The sequence below is a fragment of the Drosophila suzukii genome, chromosome X, assembly GCF_043229965.1.
Source record: "Drosophila suzukii chromosome X, CBGP_Dsuzu_IsoJpt1.0, whole genome shotgun sequence".
Taxonomy (NCBI): domain Eukaryota; kingdom Metazoa; phylum Arthropoda; class Insecta; order Diptera; family Drosophilidae; genus Drosophila; species Drosophila suzukii.
In genome coordinates, this window is record NC_092084.1 from 25,056,839 (window position 1) to 25,081,384 (window position 24,546).

General features: G+C 42.6%; 3 protein-coding genes and 2 long non-coding RNA genes across 10 annotated transcripts; 2 read left to right on the forward strand and 3 right to left on the reverse strand.

Moving 5' to 3' along the window:
• Positions 1–1,750: 1,750 nt before the first annotated feature.
• Positions 1,751–14,527, forward strand: CrebB (Cyclic-AMP response element binding protein B). Of its 6 annotated transcripts, XM_065867727.2 has the most exons (7): positions 1,761–1,889; positions 2,276–2,364; positions 7,183–7,581; positions 9,842–10,015; positions 10,082–10,250; positions 12,541–12,678; positions 13,070–14,527. In XM_065867727.2, exons 3-7 carry the CDS (start codon positions 7,285–7,287, stop codon positions 13,276–13,278), a joined length of 987 nt encoding a protein of 328 aa, XP_065723799.2. In that variant the 5' UTR covers positions 1,761–1,889; positions 2,276–2,364; positions 7,183–7,284; the 3' UTR covers positions 13,279–14,527. The 6 variants fall into 6 exon arrangements, with proteins under 6 accessions (XP_070853368.1, XP_065723799.2, XP_016930806.2 ...); XM_070997267.1 differs by having other exon boundaries at positions 1,751–2,364; XM_017075317.4 differs by lacking the exons at positions 1,761–1,889; positions 2,276–2,364 and adding an exon at positions 6,205–6,806 and having other exon boundaries at positions 9,842–10,003.
• An 866-nt stretch (positions 14,528–15,393) lies between these two features.
• Positions 15,394–17,222, reverse strand: por (Protein-serine O-palmitoleoyltransferase por). The gene has a single exon (XM_017075287.4). The coding sequence runs from the start codon at positions 17,113–17,115 to the stop codon at positions 15,556–15,558; it is 1,560 nt and encodes a 519-aa protein (XP_016930776.2). The 5' UTR covers positions 17,116–17,222; the 3' UTR covers positions 15,394–15,555.
• A 514-nt stretch (positions 17,223–17,736) lies between these two features.
• On the reverse strand, positions 17,737–19,161 carry LOC136117296 (uncharacterized). Its single transcript, XR_010654762.2, has 2 exons — positions 18,496–19,161; positions 17,737–18,382 (listed from the first exon to the last, which is right to left on the reverse strand). It is a non-coding gene; the product is annotated as an uncharacterized lncRNA (long non-coding RNA).
• Positions 19,162–20,968: 1,807 nt separating this feature from the next.
• On the reverse strand, positions 20,969–22,487 carry LOC136117297 (uncharacterized). The gene is made up of 2 exons (XR_010654763.2): positions 21,822–22,487; positions 20,969–21,730 (listed from the first exon to the last, which is right to left on the reverse strand). It is a non-coding gene; the product is annotated as an uncharacterized lncRNA (long non-coding RNA).
• Positions 22,488–22,982: 495 nt separating this feature from the next.
• On the forward strand, positions 22,983–24,390 carry LOC108010450 (nitric oxide synthase-interacting protein homolog). Its single transcript, XM_017075313.3, has 3 exons — positions 22,983–23,816; positions 23,875–23,983; positions 24,045–24,390. The coding sequence occupies exons 1-3, from the start codon at positions 23,077–23,079 to the stop codon at positions 24,114–24,116; spliced, it is 921 nt and encodes a 306-aa protein (XP_016930802.1). The 5' UTR covers positions 22,983–23,076; the 3' UTR covers positions 24,117–24,390.
• The last annotated feature ends 156 nt before the right edge of the window (positions 24,391–24,546 follow it).

Sequence of the window (24,546 nt, forward strand, 5' to 3'; positions counted from 1 at the left end):
TTCAATTCATATTAAATGCTGCGCGGGAACAGGTGAGCGGCGCTTTTGAGTGGATTTCGCCTGTCACGGGCAGGCAACGCGGCGTATACTCGATGTGGTCTGCCCCACGTAACGCATACGCCATGTGAGCCACACGCGACAACGAAAACGAAAACTTTCGCCCCTCAAGCCTGCGAAAGTGGGCGGGGCTGGATGGGTGGATACAAATACACACAGATAACGAAAAAAGAAGTGAAATTGGGCTGGGGGTTAGCGAAAAAGGTAAACATTACGCATTCGCAGCGTTGGCAAAGTGAAATCTTATCCCCGTTGGCCCGAAGCCATGACCCACAAAAAGGGGATAGGAAATGGGGGCCAAATACTGCTTAAGGAAAATCATTCGAAGGCGTGACTTGACCCTGACAACGAGGGATAAAATCTGGGATTCTGAATTAAGCCAAAGTTTGGTACGCGCCTATCTGCAGAGGTGTCTGAAATAACAGAAGAGGGGGCTATCATTAACTAATATCCACTCAACCTAATTTTCTATACTTTAGTTTACCCTTATTTAAAGGCTACATTACCATTTCCTATCCTTCCCAAAGTTGCTACAGAATCAGTTTGAAATAAATGAAAAAACCCCAATAAAAACAAATAAAGCAAGGCTTCTATGTATATACCAATCGGAAATGCAAATATGGAAAGTCGAACATTGCAACACCGAATTTGTAGCAAACAAAAAATCTACCTGAGTGCAGAAGTAAGAGCAAACAAGCTATGGAAGGTAAGCCAAAAGTTTCCAAAAATCTGTTGGCTTAATTCCATCTGAAAAATAAATAATTTCGGTTCCACTGATCTTTTTTTATGCTTTCTTATTTGCTTGAAGTACAGTGTTCTGCACAAAAAAAGGATTGTTAATAAAGATACATCAAATGTATCTACAACACGGCTCGGCAACCAACACAATTACATTTTGTTTTTCATTTGTGTGTGTAAATTGCACTGAGCTAAGTTCATGAATGAGCAACACTGTGCGTGTGGCGGCAGAGATCGGGCAGAGCCATTCCTTAATGGAAGGCTGCCGGCCGCTCAATGAAAATTCGACAATTTCCAATAGAATCGAAGCGGCCGAGCGATAGAGAAGGCAGATGGCGACAACAGATAGCTGTGGAACTGAAGTGGCATTTGAACCCGCATCGATGGACTTCCATTTCTCCCATTTCCTGCTCTTCCTGTCTCTCCTTCTCTTTCTCTCGGAGTGAATCGTCATGGAAACTGGCACCGAAAAGTATGCAGCACTGGGAACGATTACGCGACAGAGAGGGCAATAGCTGCCACTGCGTGTGCGCAAGCGAGTCGGCAAGCAAGCTCTGCTACGCCATAACTGTGCGCTAAGGCGATAACGTCAGCAGCTATCTCGCTCTCGCCATTGCTATTTAAAAATATTTATGCATGCACGGCGTCGTGTGTGCGTGTGTGGGTGAGTGTGTAAGGTAAAGGTGAGTAAGAACAACGACGTCGACTTTGACGTGGCGCTCTGCTCTCTTTGTTGTTGCTTGTGCCACCGTTGTTGTTGCCGCTCAAGAAGTTATTCCAATGGAGTAACGGCCAATTACGAAACAATAGATGGGCAGGGGGTGGGCGAGGAAGAGGAAGGGGAAAGGGAAGGAGAGAGCGGGCGCGGGCGAGAGAGGAAGCTCCAAATCATATGCTCGCTCAGCTGTGGCAGCGCTGCCGGCGTCGCCGCTGGTTAGTCAGTCATCATCAGTGCTTTTTAGAGCTACGTAGAGAACAGACGGCCTTCCCAAAACACACACACACGCACACACGAGCATAGAGGCGGCAAAAGAAGAACAACGGAAAAACAAAAACAAAGAGCAACAGAGGCGGCGACAGCAACAACAGCAAAGGTGACGATTCAAAAGCAGCGAATTTTGAGCGCCAAAAACAAAAGAAGGCAACATCACAAAGAGCATCGCCGCTTTTTTTTTCAGTGCAAGTGTGCTTATAATTATAGCTCTGCTGTATACATACGTACGTACGTATGTGTGTATGTTTATGAGCGCGTAATCAAATACAAATCAGTAAAATAACAAAAATCTTGACGTAATCGCTAAAATGCAAAGCAAACGACACGAAAACGAGCAACAATAACAAAAGCGAATTGAATTCTTTTTGTGTCGGTTTTTCGGTTTTTAATTTGCAGCTTACGGGCGGACAAAAAGAGACGGAGCGCAAACAGACTCGCGTGTTGTGTTGTAGTATTTGTAGTTATTCTTTTTTTTTTGTCGTGTAGTGCCCGTGTTTGCCGTTATGCAAAGATTTCATTGTTATTAGTCAGCAAACGTCAACAGGCAGCAGCAACAACAGCAACAACCAAAACGGGTAAGCGATAAACACAGCTACAGTCGAACCTGCCTAACGCGATTTTTTAGAAACACTGATTGGGTAAACATGCTCATAACATTTCACTACACATAAACAATATTATCATACCATTATAAAAGGTTTAATATTTTAAAGAGAAGATAAAATATTCTTACATTTATATACATAGAGTCGCTTGAAAATGATCAAGAAAAGCGTAATGAAAACATAAAAATATATATGTACGTTTACAAATGTATTTTCTCTGAAGAACTCACTATAATTAGAATTTTCTTTGGCGCGATGATGGTTCACCTTATAAACGTTCCACTGTATGCGAAGGGAATGCGAAAGAGCGTGAGAGAGAGAGGGCGCGAGAAAGGGGGTGGAAGTGGGAGTGTGAGTATGCGTAACTGCAACAAAAACAAACTTTTCTAGTGCCGATCCTCAAGGGGGAAAGAGAGGAAAACAATGGGGGAGGGCGAGAGCATGTGTGAAGTGGATGCGGATAACACTGAAAAGTGAAGCAAAAGGGGCAAGCAGATAAAGAAAGGAGAAGGGAGGCATGGATTATGCTTATCAATGAATTATTGACGAAAAGTGGAGCGCAAAGGGCTGATAAAGCAACGTCGTACACATAAAAAAAACAAATAATCGCTAAACAAGTTGGGGATATATGTATTTTAAAATAATTTCAAAGCCATATTTTGATATACATATTTTAATTACAATATTAAAATACAATTTTTATTCAATGCAAAATATAAAAATGTATTCTGGTTGCATTTGAACCTTGACCTTATGTTAACTATTCGAAAAGGAACGAAAAATGTTCCTATCTGCAAAATCCTTTTGAGATTCGATCTTTGGTTTCATAACGAACTTTTTTTCTGTGCAACCTTATTGCCTTGACACTGCTATAAAACATCGCTTAGATATCGACGCTATCGTAAATTACCGCTGACTAATATGGGGGAATCACTCAGAAAGTGCATAGCGAAAAATTGGGATCGCAGCGTGAACAGCCCTTTCCACGAATACCCGCTAATCTTGCACACTTAAAGAGCTCAACTGGTTGGGGCTGTCGTGCATAATTATCCGGCAACTACGCCGTCATGATAACACAAGCTACCATTCCAACTGATAGCAAACACTGTGAGAAATACTTACCAGTTCCTATTTATGAACATATTTCGCTGGATTTCTTATAATTAAAGTCTTTTGTCAGGCCAATATAAAATACGCGAGAAATTCTTGAAACCCCAAGAGATATGAAAAATAACAGGTTTAGGTCTATGCACGGCAAGCAATAACTCCACTGCTATTAAATGTTTTTAAAGTTGACACTTTTAAGTATTTTCTAGTTTGGTGGCAAACTCAACACAACGTTATTTCGAACATTACCATAAATGCTAAAGAAGTACATATGTACATATCTTGTCAAATATCTCACTTCTAAAGGGTTGGTTCCCAAAGAGAGATCGAAAATATAAAATCTTAGTATACTATGTTAGTTAAGTTTATCTATGATAAGGGTAATATCTGAAACCCCTTTCAGGACTCCAGTTGTTTACGGTGCAGGTTTTAAAGAGGGAGATGGGTGGGTGGAGCTTTATCAAAATTGTACGGTAATCCCGGCGTAGAGCCATGTGCACTTGCTCCCCTCTCCCCCCTCTCTCTCGCTCTCTCGCTCTTTGTCTGTCCCTGTCACTCAAGCGGGTAGCACCTGTCGCCAATGGCTCTGTCTCGCTTGCACTCCTGCTCTTTCGCTCGTTCTTCTTCTTGTTCTTAGCTTGTCCATGACAAGTAATAACTGTTGTGGCTCTCTTTTTTTGTTATTGCACATTCATTTAGTTTTAATTAATTCAGCCAAGCAAACAGCGTTAGAAAGAAAGAGGTGCCGAGAGGGGGGTGGGGTATGGGCGATGGGGGGCGGGGGGCGGGGGATTCAGGCGGCAGAGATTCACCAACACGTTCGCATAAGGCAAACCAGCACAAACACAAACACAAACACCGACGCAGTGGAAACGAGTAAAAATAAATAATGCTGACGTCAATTTTGCGTACGCCAATACACAGTGCAAAAAAAGGGTGGTGAAGTGGGCGAAAGGGGGTGCGGCTAGTGGAAATCGAGAGCCAAAAGCAAAATGCAAACTGATTGGAATTGATTGAAATGCAACAGCAACAACTTTGAGCTTACTGCTAATGTCTAAAACCAACAGCTGTTGGAAGGGAAAAACTACCGCAGCTAAATCACTACAATTAGAAAAGAAGTACAGTTTCGATAAAAATCACCATTATAAATTAATGAGTTCTCAATGGGTTTGTTCATTGGAAGGAGCTTAATATATAGGTTGAAGGAAAGGCCTCCGTTCCTTTTTTGGAACTTATTTTTTTTCCTTTAATCTTGTTTTTTAATGTTTATTTAAGCTCTTATAAGCGACCAACAAGTCGTATGAGTAATATTTAATATTATTTTTACTAGTGTACACTTTAAATAGTCAATGTAATTAGATTTATAGTACCTATGTAGATCCCTAACTTCCTCTCTAGGTTGAAATTCTCCACAACCTGACCTGACCCTTTTAATAGAAAATCGTTTTTTGAGTTAGAAATGTCAACTGAGACTTTAATGCTTTTGTATTATATCGTACTAAACATAAACTAACTAAACCACAAATATTATATTCGTAAACTATTTATGTATTATTTTTAAAGCTTTCGAATTTAGAGGCTAGTTAAATAACTATGAATCATAAAACACAGAAAAAAAATAAACTTTCTTCTGAGCACAGATGATTTGGGTGTGCTCCCAAATCGTGTACCGCATATTTTAGCGGTGTTATGGTCAGGGTTTCTACGGCTATTGTGGTGACCGCAGGTGTATAAAGTCTGAGCTATATATAGTATACTATGTAATATAGTATTTACAATGGCCAAACTTCATTAGGGAGTGATGTCAGCTGGTGCACAGGTAGTTCGAGCTACGTATGTACCATTGTACATCAGGTGAGTCAGTCAGTCCATGAGTCCATGGGGTCGCGTAGACAGACCGGCGTTTTGAGGTCCTCTAGCGGAAGAGTAGGCGGTACAGGGTTCGTGCGGGTTTGTAATTAATGGCAATTATTATGTCACTCAAAAGGAAGTCGATTGAAAAAGCAGCCTACATAATGCAAATGGAAATAATATTTCAGGAAAAGGAACGAGGGAACAGTCACAACCCCTCCCCATTGCACTAATTAACTATTAATTCAAAGCTGTTGCAGTCTGTTTTTTAGGCCGTTTACGTTTTAAACTTTCCGCTTTTGTCGCGATGACGTCATGCCCAATAGCTATTGGGCTGTAAAGTAATTAGCCGAGAATATCATTTGGGCTAATTGTTTTTTGCACTTCTATGAATGGGCTGTTGTTAAAGGGTAAAATAGCAAATGGCCAACAAAAAAGGGCTGAGGGTTTTTTTAAAGTTTTTATTCAACTTGGATACGTTTGCTTTTATTTATTAATGATTTTTAACAAATGTTTGAGTTGAGTTTTGTTGTGTTATTAGTTGATAATAAGAGAAAACCATTTTATGTTCTTAAAGGCAAAGTATTTTGGTTTTAAATTTTTAAAATTGGTTTTTTAACTAAAACCCTGAAGATTTGTTGTGAAAAACTTGAAACAAAGTGATTTATTAAAGTCGTTTTTTGAATTTGGGTGAATCTCTTTAAAAACCCAGTCTAAAACTGTTAGAAATGTAAAAAACCTGCTGAAATTTGTAATATTTTAAAAAGTTCCCGCTGATTTTAGCCAATCTCGACACCTTGTTGCCAGCCAAGTTCCCAACCCTTGTGGTATTTTCAAGACCATGCAGGTCTGGTAATTTGTCACCCTGCCGGCACGGTCACACTGTAATCAGCGAACGATTTTTGCGCAAAAAAAACGGAGTTTATCAATAAATCGCTGCCTGCGATTGCATTGACCGTTGAAAACGCGTTCGTTCCCGTGCAGAATCCGCAAATCCCGGGTCTATTCGCCCCAAAATCGCGATTCAGTGCTGCGAAAAGAAAAAAGAACGTAAGCAACGATAACAACAGGCAGCGAGAGCGAGTGAGATAGAGCGAGAGAGGGAGCAGTGCGGGTGTTGTGTGTGTGCGTGCTGCCAACTTGTCGCACCGATTCGCTGCTGGCCGCTGTGTGCGTGTGTGTTCTGTGTGGTTCTCCCAAATAAAAAGGAAACCCTTTCGCGATGCTATACGAATCCCATCTGAAGTTTTAGGGCTATGTCTGGCTTCCGCGCCGATTTGCTGGCTATATAGATTTTCCTGGCGAGAGCGACTTTTCAACAAGTTGCCAGCGCAGCGTGCAACGCGCGCACACACACACTCACTCACGGGCAAACACACGCGCAAGAGAGAGCGAGAGCGAGCAACAACAACAAAAGCTCTCAGCAGCAACGTTTTTAGTGATGTCATCAGAAAGTAAGTTGATTTTTCGCTGTTTTCCTTTTTTTTTTTTCTTTCTTGTTGCCTCTTTGCACACTCATACACACAACTTTGTCATGACGTCATTCCACCGAAATACTCACGACTCGGTGTTGTTATTGTGGTTGTTGTTGTCGCTGCTGTTGTTGTTGTTGTTTTTGGGCAACTGAGTTCCATCAGTCAGCAATCGGCAGCACAATATAATCATCGTCATCACATCGCACACTCGTCATCGGCCCAAAACAAACGAGCCCAATCCAATCCAATCCCGCCCAGAAACAGAAACAGTAACCGATAAACCGAACGCTGAGAACTGCAAAATTGAGAACTTAGAACTCAAACCTCCTTCACAATCCAATCAATCCCTTTGTAGAAACGTCTTCAAGCTGGCCAAATTGAAGCGGAAACGGTAGCCAAACTGAAGCACTTGTCGGAGAGCGTCTCGGTGCTGCTGAAGATCGCCAGGATCGCCAACATGGACAACAGCATCGTCGAGGAGAACGGCAACTCGTCGGCGGCATCGGGCTCCAATGACGTGGTCGACGTGGTTGCCCAGCAGGCGGCGGCGGCAGCGGGGGGTGGCGGCGGCGGCGGAGGAGGAGGAGGTAACCCCCAGCAGCAACAAAACCAACAAAGTACAACGGCCGGCGGACCAACGGGGGCGACAAACAACGCCCAGGGAGGAGGCGGAGGAGGAGCCACCGTGCTGACCACCACCGCCAACTGTAACATACAATACCCCATCCAGGCGCTGGCGCAGCACGGACTGCAGGTGAGCTTGGGGCAACGTTCGGGATCCCCATCGAAGAGCACTAGTGATATAGGGGTCCCAGGAATGGGTCACTTAGGGATAGGTATAATCTGAAGAAGGCTTACTTTCTAGCGATTCTAGATCTTTGATATTTGTATACTAAAACTTCATTTGAATATATATTCTCATACATCCCATTTATTCATGGGATCCCCATTTCGAAGGACACTTTAATATGGGTATTCCAGGAACTGGTCACTTTAGGATAGACAGACTCTGTAGTAAGCTTACTTTTTTTTTAGCGATTCTAGGTCTTTGACATTTGTATTAGAAGACTCTATTTGAATAGAGATCTAGAGTTGTAGTTCATTTTGGATTCAATTTGGGTTAGGCTGACCATGGAATTAAGCGCTTTTTAAATGATTTCAGTGGAATTACCCTAGGTTAGACAAACTCTATGGGGGATAGGGATAGGAAACCTAGAAGGCTTAGTTTTTAGCGATTTTAGATCTTTGGCATTTGTGTAGGAAAACTCCATTTAAATAGACCATGGTATTAAGGTCTGTAAAGGATTTCAGTGGAATCAATTATGGTTAGACTAACTCTATGGGGGATAAAGATAGAAAACCCGACTGCCACACTCGTGACTCAACTCAACTCAATTGGAATTCTTTACTTTCCCAGAATAAACTATTTTTGTTTATTTGAACTCTGTTGGTTTGTTTTGTCAATTGCGTTCTAAGCATTTTATTATACTATTGAACTTCATATGAATTCTAGTAAACTAAACAGTATGTCTAAACTAGTTTCAATACGAAGAAATCATCTATAAAACAAGGAAGAACGCTATAGTCGAGTACCTCGACTATCAGATACCCGTTACTCAAAGGGAAATGGAGATATGCAAGCAGCAAAGCGAAATTAAAATGCGCCACCTACCGGCGGTAGACAGATTTAAGCGTTATGGGCGTTAGAGTGGGCGTGGCAAAATTATTTTTGGATCAATCGATAGGTATTGACGACACCAATACATTTCAGTTAAAATTTTTTATCTAGCATGCAAATTGTGGGCGTCACAGGTTTACGCGGTTTGTGGGCGTTTAAGTGGGCGTGGCAAACTTTTTTTTATGTCAATCGATAGGTATTGATGAGAACAATACATTTCAGTTAAAATTTTCTATCTAGCATCAAAACTGTAGGAGTTACAGTTTTGGGCGGTTTGTGGGCGTTAGAGTGGGCGTGGCAGTCTACTGAAACAAACTTGCGCTGCGTAAGAAGCTCAGGAATCTGTACGCCAAATCTCAATAGCCTAGCTCTCATAGTTTCCGAGATCTCAGCGTTCATCCGGACGGACAGACAGACGGACAGACGGACAGACGGACAGACGGTCAGACGGACAGACGGACAGACGGACAGACGGACATGGCTAGATCGACTCGGCTAGTGATCCTGATCAAGAATATATATACTTTATGGGGTCGGAAACGCTTCCTTCTGCCTGTTACATACTTTCCGACGAATCTAGTATACCCTTTTACTCTACGAGTAACGGGTATAATAAATTATAGGCGAGCTCCCAACAATTTAGAATATTTCCAATTGGGTATACTCCTGGATGGTCAAAACTCTATACCAAAATTAGTTCTTCCGGAATTCTTTATAAAATCTTTTACACTAGGATAGGAAAAGTCGTCATATTTTTAATTGGTTCCTTCTTAAACTCTTTAAAACATACATTTATTAAAATGAAGTATTTACATATTATAAATACCTTAAACTTTAAATTTAAATTATAATGATATGTTTAATAATAAATTAGGTAAATATTAGGAATTTGGTTTATGTAAATAATATAAATAGAATTATGCTTTTGTTAGACATTTTTTGGTTGGTTGCGGTAGTTAAGAATATGATTTATGCGTATATATTTTTTTGGTTATGTTATTTAGTTGGTTGTAATAGTACATGAGTACTTTGATTTAAGTCAATTAAAGTACATAACACTAATAGATGGTAAAATATTTAGAAACACACTTACAAACATGAAACTCAAAGAAATTGTAGAAATGCTTTTAAAGTTAAAATTATCATCATTGAAATGGAAGAATAAACTTAATAATCCAAAATGTTATGGGATAGAGGGGATACGATAAAGTCATGTAATAGATTCTACCCTTCGTGTTTTTTACTGTGCAAGCCAGTTTTTCGCCTAGAATGAGTTCAGCTAGTTCACCTTTACGCCTCGAAACGAATCTAATGGCTTCAACTTTTGTTCCCACAGGTGCAATCCGTGATACAGGCCAATCCCTCGGGAGTCATACAGACAGCAGCTGGAACCCAGCAGCAACAGGCGCTGGCCGCCGCCACGATGCAGAAGGTGGTCTATGTGGCCAAGCCGCCCAACTCCACGGTTATCCACACGACCCCCGGCAATGCAGTGCAAGTGCGTAACAAAGTGCGTAGCTCAGGGAGCACCCATCGAGCAGAACTCTACTAATGCCCTCGATTACCTCGCACACAGATCCCTCCAGCATTTCCGTGCAAGATCAAACCCGAACCGAACACGCAGCACCCGGAGGACAGCGACGAGAGTCTGTCGGACGACGATTCCCAGCACCACCGCAGCGAGCTGACGCGACGGCCGTCGTACAATAAGATCTTTACCGAGATCAGCGGACCCGATATGAGCGGTAAATCCGGGGGACGACCTCTCCACCTGTCACCCCCATTCAGACATATATCTGTTGCTCTTTAAAACACTATCGCCTAACAACCCAACGCATCGCCGAGCTGATCGCCACTCATCGTTCATTCCAAGATGCACATGCGCCTGGCGATCGTTCGACCACTCCCAATGGCTGGGTGATCGGTCAGTTCATCCGAATTCATTCATTTCTCCAGTGTTTGTAACCCCATACTCATATTACCCCTTCATTTTGTACAGTTGTGGTTGGCTTAATAACACTGTAAACACTCGTAGTGCGCTGTAGCAAAAGATCCATATCAAAATCACTAGTCGAAAGAAATAGATTATCGATCCACAACTATATACAAAAGCAGATCCATCGCAGTTCTATCATGGCAGTCTCTCATCATATCAGATCACAGAAAGGGCTTATAAAGCATATATTTACTGAAGAGGACTTCTTAAAGATGTTTAAAAAGATATCGCAATTCGGTAACTGATACTATCTTCATGTTTCAAATTATATCTCAAATTAGGCAACCTTTGAACGATACTATCCTAATGTTCAAATTCATTTAGGAGTTTGCTAACCGTCAATGTGATAAAACTGGAAAGAAAGTTATTTTCAGAAAACCAAAACTTATATACCCTTGCTGATAAGACCTTATTATTTGTTACAGAAACCGTATAATATGCGGAGTTATTTATTGTTTCCTTGTCGTATTTCTAAAATCTTAAAGAAAACAATACTCTCAGAGTTTCATTAGTTTTCCTATCCTTTCTTTTGGAGCTATATAAAATAGCTGTTCGATCCGATCTAAAAAATAACACTTTTAAGTAAGCTACCTTAAAAACTTAGATACTTGTTTGCATAGTAACAGACAGACGGATATGGCTAGATCCTCCGCTTTTAATGCTGATCAATAATATATGTATATTATAATACAAATACTTTTGGGGTCGGAAGTGTCTTATTCACAGCGTTGCAAACGACTGACTGAGAACGATTAATGAAATTAATATAGTGCAAGGGTTTAAAAACTAACGAATTCTTAATAACCACTTTATTATGTACCATTTGATTGAGCAAAAGATATTGTGCTAGCCTGCTAATGGTACAATTTCAAGATTTCCTGACCCTTCATTAATTTGACCATACAAATATAGACTTTAAATACATTCAAGTATGAACTGAAAAAATAGATTATTTTAAGGAGTCGTTTTATGTATCACTGAGCTTGAAGGCGATGAACCCCAGTTTGTAAATATGTAATATAACTAGTGCTTCTGTTTGGATCTCAATTGAAGTGTACATACCACTCATACATAGACTGTAAAGGACTGCCATTGATATCCTTCATGCACCATTATGCCATTAGGGGCAGCCGTACAAAAGTGAACCCCGCCCCTCTTTCACCGCCCACATAATCATTTAGTTGATGTTGTTGTTGATGTTGCTTAATCGAAGTGAAAATAATGAAAAAAGGAAACAAAAGGGTGGAAAACTGGAGCTGAAAATGGGCAAACGAAAAGTCGCGTTGTAGAGATTCCCAGAATTTCCTATTCCTTGTAAATAAACCTTTCACCCACACCCACACACTCGCACCCTTTCACCAACTCACACACACACGGGGAGAGAGCAGCAACAATAAACAATCGAATTACCGTTACTTAACCATTACAACTATTGCTGCTGCATTCTTTCCCTCTCTTTCTATCCCACTCGCCCCACTCTATCTCTCTCTCTCTTGCTATATTTCCCCTTTCTTTCGCTCTCTGTCGTTGTTGCTGTAATCGCTGTTGTTGTTGTTGCCGTTGTTGTTACACACACAACCCATCATGCAAATATTAAATAATAAGTCAGAAGTACAACCAACCTGTCTCTCACCTAACAGTATTTAAACCCTTTATCAAAAGCTTCTCTTCACTCTCTTTGACTAACCAAAAAATCTACCTATCTCGCTCGCTCGCTCGCCGTTCTCGCTCGCACTCACTCACTCAAGTTCATAAACAAAATCAGTTCGAAAATTCAAAACTTCCGATTCAAAAAAAAAAACTGAAAAATGGAAAATATGTTTTCTTATAATTTTTATTGTTGTTTTTTCATTGTTTTCTTTTCGAACGCCTTCCTCCACCCAACCCAAAAACAAAAAACAACCAATAAAATTCAATTATGTCCTGAACAACAACCGCAACAACAACAACAACATCAACAACAACTCAACAACAATCGACAACTAAATCCCCAATCCGAATTCGAATCGAAATCGAATTCGAAACGAACCCGATCCCAGGCGCATCGCTTCCCATGTCCGACGGCGTGCTCGGTTCCCAGCTGGCGGGGAGCGGAGCGGGAGGCAATCCGGCGAACAGCTCCCTGATGCAGTTGGACACCTCGTACTACCTGTCCAATCGGATGTCCTACAACACCAGTAATAGCCTCGGTCCAACACCACGTTGAATTCTATAGGATTTGGCGGAACACTTGTAATTCGAACTGTGATCAAAGAATATTGAATTTTTTTCTCAATCCATCCTAAGATTTTAAATATTTGCTGTATTGAGTTTGTTTTAATTATTTATTGCCTTTTAGAAAACAAAAAACATTTTTTTAAATACATTTTAAAGCATAACTCTCTTAATTACTGTCTTAAAAATGTCTTAAATTGTTTTGTTCTAATGAAAATCGTATGATACCATCATCTATAGATCATCAGAGTAGAAAATTCAATTCAGTTCGAGTTGCAGACAGTTCCTCTTTAAAAAACCTTGCTTATGAATACCATCTTGTGCTAATCACCCACTTTACCACATTTCTTGCAGACAATAGCGGGATAGCGGAGGACCAGACCCGGAAGCGAGAGATCCGGCTGCAGAAGAACAGGGAGGCGGCGCGGGAGTGTCGGCGCAAGAAGAAGGAGTACATCAAGTGCCTGGAGAATCGAGTGGCGGTGCTAGAGAACCAAAACAAAGCGCTCATCGAGGAGCTCAAGTCGCTCAAGGAGCTCTACTGTCAGACCAAGAACGATTGAATGTGGGCGGGGCTCTGGCGCCGCCTGCGCCCCCGCCTCCAGTTACGGTTACGGTTACGGCGACGGCTGCGCTGCGGTTCCGTTCTGGACAACGCCCGACAGCAGCGACGGACGATCGATCCTCCCCGTGGGCCGGCCGCATATCATGATTTATATACGTATAGGATGCTATATGTGGTAGCGTGTACATTTACTGTATGATGAACTGTAAGATGGGGGGGATCGTGTTGTTGTTGTTAGGACGCAACGGACGGACGGGCGGGCAGATATACACCTGCCGGACGGACGAGCAGAACACACAATGTAATTATGTTTATAATTTAATGATGTAATATTATGTTTATGATTTAGTTTATGCCTTAGTTTATTTGCTAATTTAACGACACTGAAGTTTACCCACGAACATGTGTTTCTGTATCCTAAGACCCCATTACCAACCTACCTACCCTACGGATTCAACCCGCATCCGCATCCCTTTTGTAATTAAATTTTTTGTTTTACCTAATTCGTAATCGTTGCAGGACGTGCGTGTCTAGCGAAAGTGTTTTTTCTTAGCGAATTGTTGTAAGCCAATATGTCAGGATATAGTCAACCAACCCCCCACGGATATGCAGATAGGAAAGATAGGTAGAAAAGAAGGCGGCGGGCCTGGGAAGGGGGTTCCGAGCCTCCCCCCAATTAAAATTGTTCAAAAATCGCAAGTTTCAGTTGATTTGTGTGTATGTACGTGTGTGCCGGCCGATTGTAACTGTAAAATTAGGTTTTAATCGGAAAATCTATTTGGGATTTGAGCATGGAATTTGGTAATTCAAACACTTTGTTACATAATTTTAAACGAATCGAAAACTCCATTCTTGTCCCCCAGGAAAATGGTTTTGTATGGAACTTTATGCGTAGTTAGCGAACACTTTTTGTATTTTGTGAATTTCTTTGGAACCGAAGGGGGGAACATTTAATAGGGAAGTCCTGCCCCTGGCGAATCATCGAAAATATAGGTATTTTGGCCGGAACACACGTAGGCATATGTATATGCATATGCATTATATATATAAAGCAAACACTCTCGTTATCTCTTGTGATCAACTCAGTTGTTGTTATGAATGGTAGAAACGGACGAAGGGACGGACAAATACGATTAATTAATGATGAATTCGGGAGACAGAGATCGAACTTTTATATCTAGCGTAGCGCAACGGAAACAATGTCAAAATGAAAACCGGAAACGGAAATAAAACCATAAGAAAACGTGTATGTATATCTCTCTATTTTTGATGTCCAAATCAAAACTTCTGCAAAGAGGAAAACATAAAGAACAGAACAGAAATCTAGATAAAACGAAACGCGAATTCAAAGAGCAGCTTTTTTTGGCCGAGTCAGAGAAGGGGGACCGCTAAAAGAAGCAAATAAAACAAACAAAAGTTGCATTCAACAAAGTAAATAAATATTTTTATTGTCATTGCATAATTCTTAAGCTAGTAATTTTAATATCTAAATCGTAAGCGCGGAAACTAAATGAAAACAAATGGATAAAACACAGCCCGAATGAGAGGATTCAATAATCGAGGACTAAAACTGAAATAAATGCAAAAATAAACGGATAGCGAAAGCAAAATGAACGCAAAACAAAAAACTGTAGAAATTACAATATTGTTATAAATATTTGTCTCAATGAGAAAACAAACAAAAACAACCAACAAACAAAAGCGAAACAAACCAACAACAAAGAAAATATACATTAAAAAATTAATAAAAAATATTTGAAAAAAGAAAGTTGCGTTTTCTATGAATATGAAATGGTTTTCTAAAGACTAAAAAACCTATATATATATATAGCGGGAGAGCCATAGAGATCTTTGCCAAAAAAGCCGTCCAAGTGCGATCTCTTGTTTTCAGAATTGTTTAAATATTCTTAATGGCAAAAGCCTTATTTACACCAATATGTCTTGGAAAAGGTAAACAAACCCCTTATCTTTTTAGAGGCTGTTTGAACCTGTATTTTGAATACCCAAAGGGAAAGCAAAGAGTCAGCTGGGTCGAACTGAAATCTAGCATACCAATTGTCCCATCTTTGTTTTGTATAAACTTCGATGGTACCCAAACTGAAGTTTTCTACAGTTTCCGTTTCACAGAATGATTTAATTTTAAGTACTCACACAGCACACATACAAACTACAAGATACGAAAAGATACAAAAATTACAAATGGATGCGGTTAATAGTACAACTATAAATACGTGTAGATCAGTCATAGCGAGTATTGGGTATCTTCCTCGGGAGTCTACGAGATGAACAGGTAAAGGACAAAGGTGGCCGCGCCGATGTAGTGACTGAGATAGCCCTCCTGTTGCCAGTGCCAGAGGAAGGACTCGTTTTCGTCACCAATTTCAAGAGCATCGCCCAGCAGCACGACTCCCAGATAGGCCAGGTGGAAAATGGCCAGCGCCGTGAAGGCCAGATTGGTGGCCCTCACCAGCCAGAAGGAAACAGAGCTCAACCTTCGCTTGCTGGGGCAGTGGCCATACCGACATCGCTCCTTGCCCGGACAGAGATTCGCGGAGATGCAGGCATCCAGGACGCCCGCGAGCTGCCGCCGCAGCAGAGATTCCCCCTCGGCGAAGACGGCCAGTGAGAGAAGCACCACGTAGATGCGCAGATCCATGCCGTGCAGCAGGCTGGAGACCAAGTAAGTGGAGAGCACGGCCAGCAGGGTGCGTCCCCTCGAGCCTTCCACCTTGCAGGGCGTGTAGATGTACCGCTTGAGCCACTCGTGCATGGGAATGTTCCAGCTCCTGACCAGCGAGCTGATCGAGCGCGGCCACTCGATGAGCCAGGGCTGCGAGACCAGTGGACCCAGCAGTTCCGATTCCTTGACAGCGCCGTCCAGTCGCTGATCGGAGGCCACCAGCAGCGCCTGCGCCATAATGCCCACAAAGTAGTGGCTGGTGCGCACACTCAGCGCATCCCAGTACATGACCAGGAAGTGGGAGCTGTCTCCAAAGAAGTCGCTCAGCGCGGGCGCCACGCAGTTGGACACGGTGACCGTGAGCACACAGAGCAGGGCGTTGGGCACCAGACGGCGCAGACTGACCAGCCAGCCGTTTCTGGGGACGAGGCAATCGATGTAGCAGCCGAAGCTCACCCAGGGTCCCAGGGCGCAGGTGGCCGGGCTGTAGATGTAGCCCAGATAGGCCAGCGGACCCGGAATCCGCGCCTGCAGCTGACCACTGGCGGTCAGGTCGAATCCCAGTGAGATAAGCTTCATGTTGACCACCATCTGGATGCCGCGCAGTTGCGGCCAGTCGCTGCGCCGCCGCCAAAAGAGTAACTCGTACAGGAACTGGCTGCCCACGGTCAGGACAGCAAGGATTTGAGCTCCTTTTCGACCCAGTCGCAGAAGTTGGAGCAGTAGGTAGCCCATGGCGGCCAGCAGGAGCAGGAGGAGCAGTCGGTGGCCCAGGGAGAATTGCAGCAGGATTAGGCCGCAGCCGAAGTGGAACAAGTGCAGCGGTGCCAGGCTGGTGAGACGTTTGCGCTGCGAGTACAGGAGGCACAGAAGACGACACACCAGGCAGAGGAGCAGCATGGGTGCCACATATTGCAGGACCTGCACGAGTGAGGGCTCCAGGCAGCTCTGCAGACTCTCAAGAAGTTGCTCGGACAGGCCTAGGATTCCGTATCCATGCACCTCCTCCTCCTCCTCGTCACCACCGACGTAGTAGTCCTCCTCATCCTCCGGTTTCCCAAACCTGTAGTCCAAGCCGCCGACCGTCTCCTCCTCCTCCTCCTCCTCGTCGAGATCGATGTAGTCGGATTCCTCCTCGTAGTACTGGTAATCCATCGCCGACCGCCAAACGACAAGAGAATCCGGGAATTTAAGGAAAAGCCCGGAAATCGGAGGACTTGGTCCGGTCCACAAGAACTACACCATGAATATACCGCAAAATATACTGAGTACCAAAGGAACGGCTTTGAGTTTTTATCAGCTTTGGTATTTTTCAAGCAGCACTGCCACTTCAGCTTGTTTCAAGCTAAACCACTCTGGTGGCTATCTCCATTTAGTTGAAAACAAATAGGATTATTCTGAAAATATCTGGTTTTCAATGAGTGTATTGAATATAAACTGTAATTATGGAATTCAATTATGAGTATTTTATATTTTTATATAAAAGAGATTTATATTAAACCTAACAAATAAATATAAAAGGAGTTTTCATTTTGTATTTAAAAAAATAGTGATTTTTTTTTGTGAGTTTTTATCTCAGCTTGCCGGTAAACTTAATTTTTCTTTTAATAAAGTACTACGACACCAATATTTCTTGGTAAGTATATACATACATATATACGTATGACCGCAAGTAAATTAAGGTCAACAATTTAAGGTCCTTTGCTAAGACTATTTTAAGTTTTTACAGTACCGAAAACAAAAAATAAACACATATTTAATACCAATGCCAAAAAATTTAGATTATGTAAATAAATTTATTTTATTGTTCAATAAGAAGTTTTATTTTCTGCATAGTAAGCTGTGCAAAGTTTCTTCTGTCAACAAATATTGACAGAACACACATCACCCGAGTTTGCTGCTTCAGGCTCTTTAGGGAAGATAGCCCCTCCCAGGATTCCGGGCAGTGGTCCCCTGGGATAGGGTTTTCTTATCCAGCCTGGTCTTCCCGACGGCGGCAGTGGTCGCCACCAAGATGTGGTACCCAGAAGACGATGTTGTACCCAGATGCGGCAGGCTTCTTTGACGAACGACAACGGCACAAAGAAGACAATCTTTCCCAACATGTCAGACACAAGACCACAGTAAATGGACGGGAAAGGCGCTCCCCGCCAGAGGCAATCAAGAAGGCAGCTCTATTAATGGGCACTCCAGCAAAGGCAGCTCCTGCCAGCAAGGCTAGCAACAAAGACACCTAAGAAGAAGAGCCAAGGAAGCCAACCAACTCGCTCTCCGGCCTCCAGTTAAAATCCCATTTTGGCGACTTCTTCGGAGGATCGCGACACCAGCTCTTTAGAGGAACTGCCTGCCACGACTGCTACTCCCAGACCTTGGAAGTAGCAGCCTTGGCCGGTCCGAAGAGGGTCTTTTTGAAAGGAAGATCCTAAAACAGGTAAAGAAAACTAATGTGTTGAGTCGATAAAATATGTACATATTATTAGTCAGTATATTAAACATATCATTCTACTTTAATTTATTTTAAGGAACACTACTCGCCTTTTCTCTGCTAAACCACTCCGCTTCGCACCAAAAATGAAATGACCGAATGGCTTAAGGGTTGAAATAAAGGCGAGCAGGGCGAGTGCGAGAGGGAAAGCATGTTGGTAATACCGAAATTCGAACTTCGAATATGTCTATCTCGCTCTTAGCCAGAGTCATCTGGCTTCTGTCAAAAAATATTGACAGCAAGCACTGGCACATCACTTCAGTTTGCTTCTTCAGGCTCATTAGGGAAGATAGCACTCCTCCCAGGATTCCGGGCAGTGGTCTCCTGGGAAAGGGTGTTTTTTATCCAGGCTAATCTTCCCGACCACGCGGAAGTGCCCGTCACCAAAATGTGGTTCTCAGAAAAAGATGTTCTACCCAGAAACGACTCGGCGTCACTGGCGAACGACAACGTCGCGAAGGAGACAATCTCATCCAGCAAGTTGGCCACAAGCCCGTAGTAAATGGTCAGGCAAGGCGGTTCCTGTCAGAGGCAGGTCTATGCATAAATGGCCACTCCAGCTAGGGCGGCTCTTGCCAATAACGCTAGCTTCGTAAGACACGAGGACGAAGAACCGAAGAAGGCAAGCGATCGGGCCTCCAGTGAAAATTGGGATAATAGCGACAACAGCCCTTAGAGGAACAGACTGGAAGAAGCAGCCTTGGCAGGCCCAATCAGCGTCTTGGCAAAAGAAAGTTCCTGAAACAGGAAAATAAAAATAAATGTTGTCAGTCAATAAAACACATATCATTAGGAAGTATATTAAATAATATTTTCTATCACTTGGGTTTTTATTTTAAAGCAGTGCGAGAGGGAAAGCATGTTCGTGAGACGGCAGTTCGAGCTTCGAATAAGTCTATCTCGCTCTTAGCCAGAGCAATCTTAGTCGCCATATTGCTTTTTTCTCTCATTTTACGAATTGAGAGAATTTTCGAAGACAGAAAATGTGATTTTCCATTGGCTGTTTTACATTTTATAAATTGATCTATCAAAAATCCGGTAATCGAGGGACTTGTTCCATAAGAATTATACCGCGAAATGTGCTGAGACTTAGAGTATTCAGCAGTTTTGGTGATTTTCAACACCACTGTCACTCCAGCTTGATTCTCGCTAAGGCTAATAACGCTAACTTTGAAAGACACGAGACAAGGAACCGATGAAGGTAAGTGATTAGCCCTCAAGTGAAAACCCAAAAGAAAGGGACTTTTTGGGAAGATAGGGACAACAACTCCTTAAAAGAACAGCCTGAAAGTAGAAGCCTTGGCAGGCCCAATCAGATTCTTGCCGAAAGAAAAACCCTAAAACAGGAAAATGAAAATAAGTGCTGTTAGACACTAAAATATATATTATAAGTTAGTATGTGTGTTAAAATTATCTATCACTTTTGGTTATTTATTTTAAAGCAGCGCGAGAGGGAAAGCATCTTCGTAATACGGCAGTTCGAGCTTCGAATATGTCTATCTCGCTCTTAGCCAGAACAAGCCTTGAACACTTTTAAAAACATTCATTTTTTATTATTTTTTGTTTGTTTCTCGTAGCAGAATTAAATGAAAACTGACTACAAATAAAATTATATATACACTAACATCACGTATAATTTTTTCCAGTGAACAATGTAAAATAGCTATTGAAATAATTTTTTTTTCTCTCTTCGAAAATTATCTTAGTTCGAAAATGAGAGAAAAAATCAATATGGCGACTAAGATTACCAGTAAAAGCGAGATAGACATATTCGATGCTCGAACTGCCGTATTACGAAGATGCTTTCTCTCTCGCACTGCTTCAAAATAAATAATCAAAAGTGAAAGAAAATATCAATAAACATACTACCTTGTAATATGTATTTTATTGTCTGACAGCATTTATTCTCATTTTACTGTTTTAGGGTCTTTCTTTCAGCAAGACGCTGATCGGGCCCGCCAAGGCTGTTTCTCTAAGGAGCTGTTATCCCTATCAACAAAAAGTCCCCTAAACGGGGTGTTCACTGGAGGCCTAATCGCTTGCCTTCCTCGGTTCCTCGTCTCGTGTCTTTAAAAAATAGAGTTATTGGCAGGATCCGCCTAACCTTGAATGGCCTTAGCGAGAATCAAGTGAATCAGTGGTGTTGAAAATCACCAAAACTGCTGAATACTCTAAGTCTCAGCACATTTCGCGGTATAATTCTTATGGAACAAGTCCCTCGATTACCGGATTTTTGATAGATCAATTTATAAAATATAAACGGACTTAAAAATAAAATTCATACATACACAAACATTTTTTCCAGTGAACAATGTAAAACAGCCAATGGAAAATCACATTTTCTGTCTTCGAAAATTCTCTCAATTCGTAAAATGAGAGAAAAAAGCAATATGGCGACTAAGATTGCTCTGGCTAAGAGCGAGATAGACTTATTCGAAGCTCGAACTGCCGTCTCACGAACATGCTTTCCCTCTCGCACTGCTTTAAAATAAAAACCCAAGTGATAGAAAATATTATTTAATATACTTCCTAATGATATGTGTTTTATTGACTGACAACATTTATTTTTATTTTCCTGTTTCAGGAACTTTCTTTTGCCAAGACGCTGATTGGGCCTGCCAAGGCTGCTTCTTCCAGTCTGTTCCTCTAAGGGCTGTTGTCGCTATTATCCCAATTTTCACTGGAGGCCCGATCGCTTGCCTTCTTCGGTTCTTCGTCCTCGTGTCTTACGAAGCTAGCGTTATTGGCAAGAGCCGCCCTAGCTGGAGTGGCCATTTATGCATAGACCTGCCTCTGACAGGAACCGCCTTGCCTGACCATTTACTACGGGCTTGTGGCCAACTTGCTGGATGAGATTGTCTCCTTCGCGACGTTGTCGTTCGCCAGTGACGCCGAGTCGTTTCTGGGTAGAACATCTTTTTCTGAGAACCACATTTTGGTGACGGGCACTTCCGCGTGGTCGGGAAGATTAGCCTGGATAAAAAACACCCTTTCCCAGGAGACCACTGCCCGGAATCCTGGGAGGAGTGCTATCTTCCCTAATGAGCCTGAAGAAGCAAACTGAAGTGATGTGCCAGTGCTTGCTGTCAATATTTTTTGACAGAAGCCAGATGACTCTGGCTAAGAGCGAGATAGACATATTCGAAGTTCGAATTTCGGTATTACCAACATGCTTTCCCTCTCGCACTCGCCCTGCTCGCCTTTATTTCAACCCTTAAGCCATTCGGTCATTTCATTTTTGGTGCGAAGCGGAGTGGTTTAGCAGAGAAAAGGCGAGTAGTGTTCCTTAAAATAAATTAAAGTAGAATGATATGTTTAATATACTGACTAATAATATGTACATATTTTATCGACTCAACACATTAGTTTTCTTTACCTGTTTTAGGATCTTCCTTTCAAAAAGACCCTCTTCGGACCGGCCAAGGCTGCTACTTCCAAGGTCTGGGAGTAGCAGTCGTGGCAGGCAGTTCCTCTAAAGAGCTGGTGTCGCGATCCTCCGAAGAAGTCGCCAAAATGGGATTTTAACTGGAGGCCGGAGAGCGAGTTGGTTGGCTTCCTTGGCTCTTCTTCTTAGGTGTCTTTGTTGCTAGCCTTGCTGGCAGGAGCTGCCTTTGCTGGAGTGCCCATTAATAGAGCTGCCTTCTTGATTGCCTCTGGCGGGGAGCGCCTTTCCCGTCCATTTACTGTGGTCTTGTGTCTGACATGTTGGGAAAGATTGTCTTCTTTGTGCCGTTGTCGTTCGTCAAAGAAGCCTGCCGCATCTGGGTACAACATCGTCTTCTGGGTACCACATCTTGGTGGCGACCACTGCCGCCGTCGGGAAGACCAGGCTGGATAAGAAAACCCTATCCCAGGGGACCACTGCCCGGAATCCTGGGAGGGGCTATCTTCCCTAAAGAGCCTGAAGCAGCAAACTCGGGTGATGCGTGTTCTGTCAAAATTGTTTGACAGAAGAAACTTTGCACAGCTTACTATGCAATAAATTTATTTACATAATCTAAATTTTTTGGCATTGGTATTAAATATGTGTTTATTTTTTGTTTTCGGTACTGTAAAAACTTAAAATAGTCTTAGCAAAGGACCTTAAACTGTTGACCTTAATTTACTGGCGGTCATACGTGTATATGTATGTACATATATATATACATACATACCAAGAAAAATTGGTGTGATGTTAGTGTATATATAATTTTATTTGTAGTCAGTTTTCATTTAGTTCTGCTACGAGAAACAAACAAAAAATAATAAAAAATGAATGTTTTTAAAAGTGTTCAAGTCTTAAAAAGTCTATTTAAAGCTAAAAGGTAGAGCTTTCTAACAGCATACTGCAAATTTAGTTTGGTTGGTTAACGACCAATTACAGGAAAAAAATTTTGTTTCAACCTAAGCATTTTAATAAAATTATAATATAAAATTTTTTAGGTTGTTTGTCACTTAATCTAAAAAAGTCCAGTTTTTTACGTTTTCAAAACATATTTTTGCCGAATAGTGTACATAAACAAGCGACATTTTGCACGAATACCGTGGTATTTCGGCGCGGGCACACTGTTTAGCCAACGGTCACACTGCAGATAGTAAATAAAGCATTTGGTGGAATTTATTGAGTTTACTGACCAGTAAGGACCCGTAAAATGACACGCCACGCGCGCAACTGCACGGCCGGAGCCGTGTACACCTACAACGAGAAGAAGCGGGACGCGGCGGAGTCCGGCTACGGCACCAATGCCCAGCGGCTGGGCAAGGACTCGGTGAAGTCCTTCGACTGCTGCTCGCTGACGCTGCAGCCGTGCCGCAGGCCCGTGATCACCAAGGACGGCTTCCTGTTCGACAAGGAGGCCATACTGCAGTACATCGTGACCAAGAAGAACGAGTACAGCCGCCGGCTCAAGGAGTACGAGCGGCTGAGGCGCGCGGAGGAGGACCAGCTGAGCCAGGAGGCCAACAGCAAGCAGCAGGCACGCATGGAGCGCTTCGTCAATGCCGAGAAGCCAGCGATGACGCCCGCCCACTCCTCCGCCGCCGCCGCCGCCGCCAAAGAGAAACCATCCACTTCATCTGCCGCTGCAGCTTCGTCCTCTGCCTCCTCGATTTCCAACATGACCAACGGGCACGAGAAGAAGCTGCCCAGCTTCTGGCTGCCCTCCGAGTGCCCCAATGCTGGGCTGGCCAAGGCCCAGAAGCCCGATGCCACCATCTACTGCCCTGTGTCGCAGCAACCATTGAGGGTCAAGGATCTGATTGATGTCAAGTTCACGCTGCTCAAGGATGGTGATTCCAAGCGCTCGCTGATTGCCAAGGAGGCGCGCTACATGTGTCCCATTACCCACGACGTCCTCAGCAATGCGGTGCCCTGCGCCGTTCTGCGTCCCACGTGAGTTCTCGCTGGGATTTCTCTTTGACAGGCTTTAATAATTTCCTTTTCCCTAAAGTGGCGATGTGGTGACCATGGAGTGTGTGGAGCGGCTAATCAGAAAGGACATGATTCATCCCCTTACCGATCGCAAGCTCAAGGATAAGGACATCATTCCGCTGCAGCGAGTAAGTGTGACATGGATGGCATTTCCTTCCGGCACTTAGGGATCTTCCTTTTGTTTTTCAGGGCGGAACTGGTTATGCAACCACCAACGACAACCTACAGGCCAAGGAGAAGCGACCCATGCTCCAGGTCTAAGACGAATTTCCCATTTCTGCAGTTATTTAAGCCCTCTCCAATAGAAATATACGCATTTTTAGCCTAAGCTAGTAGAGAAATCTAAAGGAGCAATAGATTTATCAAGCAATTTAAATCACAATCAGACAGTTATGAGAAATTATGATGTTCTTTGATATAGATTATGTTTTGGAACCTTTGTAAACCCCATTACTCTTGAAATCACAACATGGTTATCTATGTTTCCCTTGCGTAATGTCAAATAAAAACGCCTCCTGATACACATACAACATAACTCACCAACAGTTTATACTTAATTCCATTTTTGAAACAAGTTAAGGCTGCCGGGGGAATACATTAGTGGATCTTATAAACATTGTATTAAAACCATGTCGAAAATTGAACAAGCAAGGGAAATAGTAATTTTTTTGGCTAGCTGTTCTACGTCATT

Bases quoted from the DNA above. Each gene is read 5' to 3' on its own strand.
- CrebB (XM_070997267.1), top strand. From the start codon at position 7,285: ATGGACAACAGCATCGTCGAGGAGAACGGCAACTCGTCGGCGGCATCG. The intron at 10,016-10,081 runs GTGCGTAGCTCA...CCTCGCACACAG, and splicing joins CAGTGCAAGTGCGTAACAAA to ATCCCTCCAGCATTTCCGTG. The intron at 12,679-13,069 runs GTAATAGCCTCG...CATTTCTTGCAG, and splicing joins TCGGATGTCCTACAACACCA to ACAATAGCGGGATAGCGGAG.
- por (XM_017075287.4), bottom strand. From the start codon at position 17,115: ATGGATTACCAGTACTACGAGGAGGAATCCGACTACATCGATCTCGAC.
- LOC108010450 (XM_017075313.3), top strand. From the start codon at position 23,077: ATGACACGCCACGCGCGCAACTGCACGGCCGGAGCCGTGTACACCTAC. The intron at 23,817-23,874 runs GTGAGTTCTCGC...TTTTCCCTAAAG, and splicing joins TGCGCCGTTCTGCGTCCCAC to TGGCGATGTGGTGACCATGG. The intron at 23,984-24,044 runs GTAAGTGTGACA...TTTGTTTTTCAG, and splicing joins ACATCATTCCGCTGCAGCGA to GGCGGAACTGGTTATGCAAC.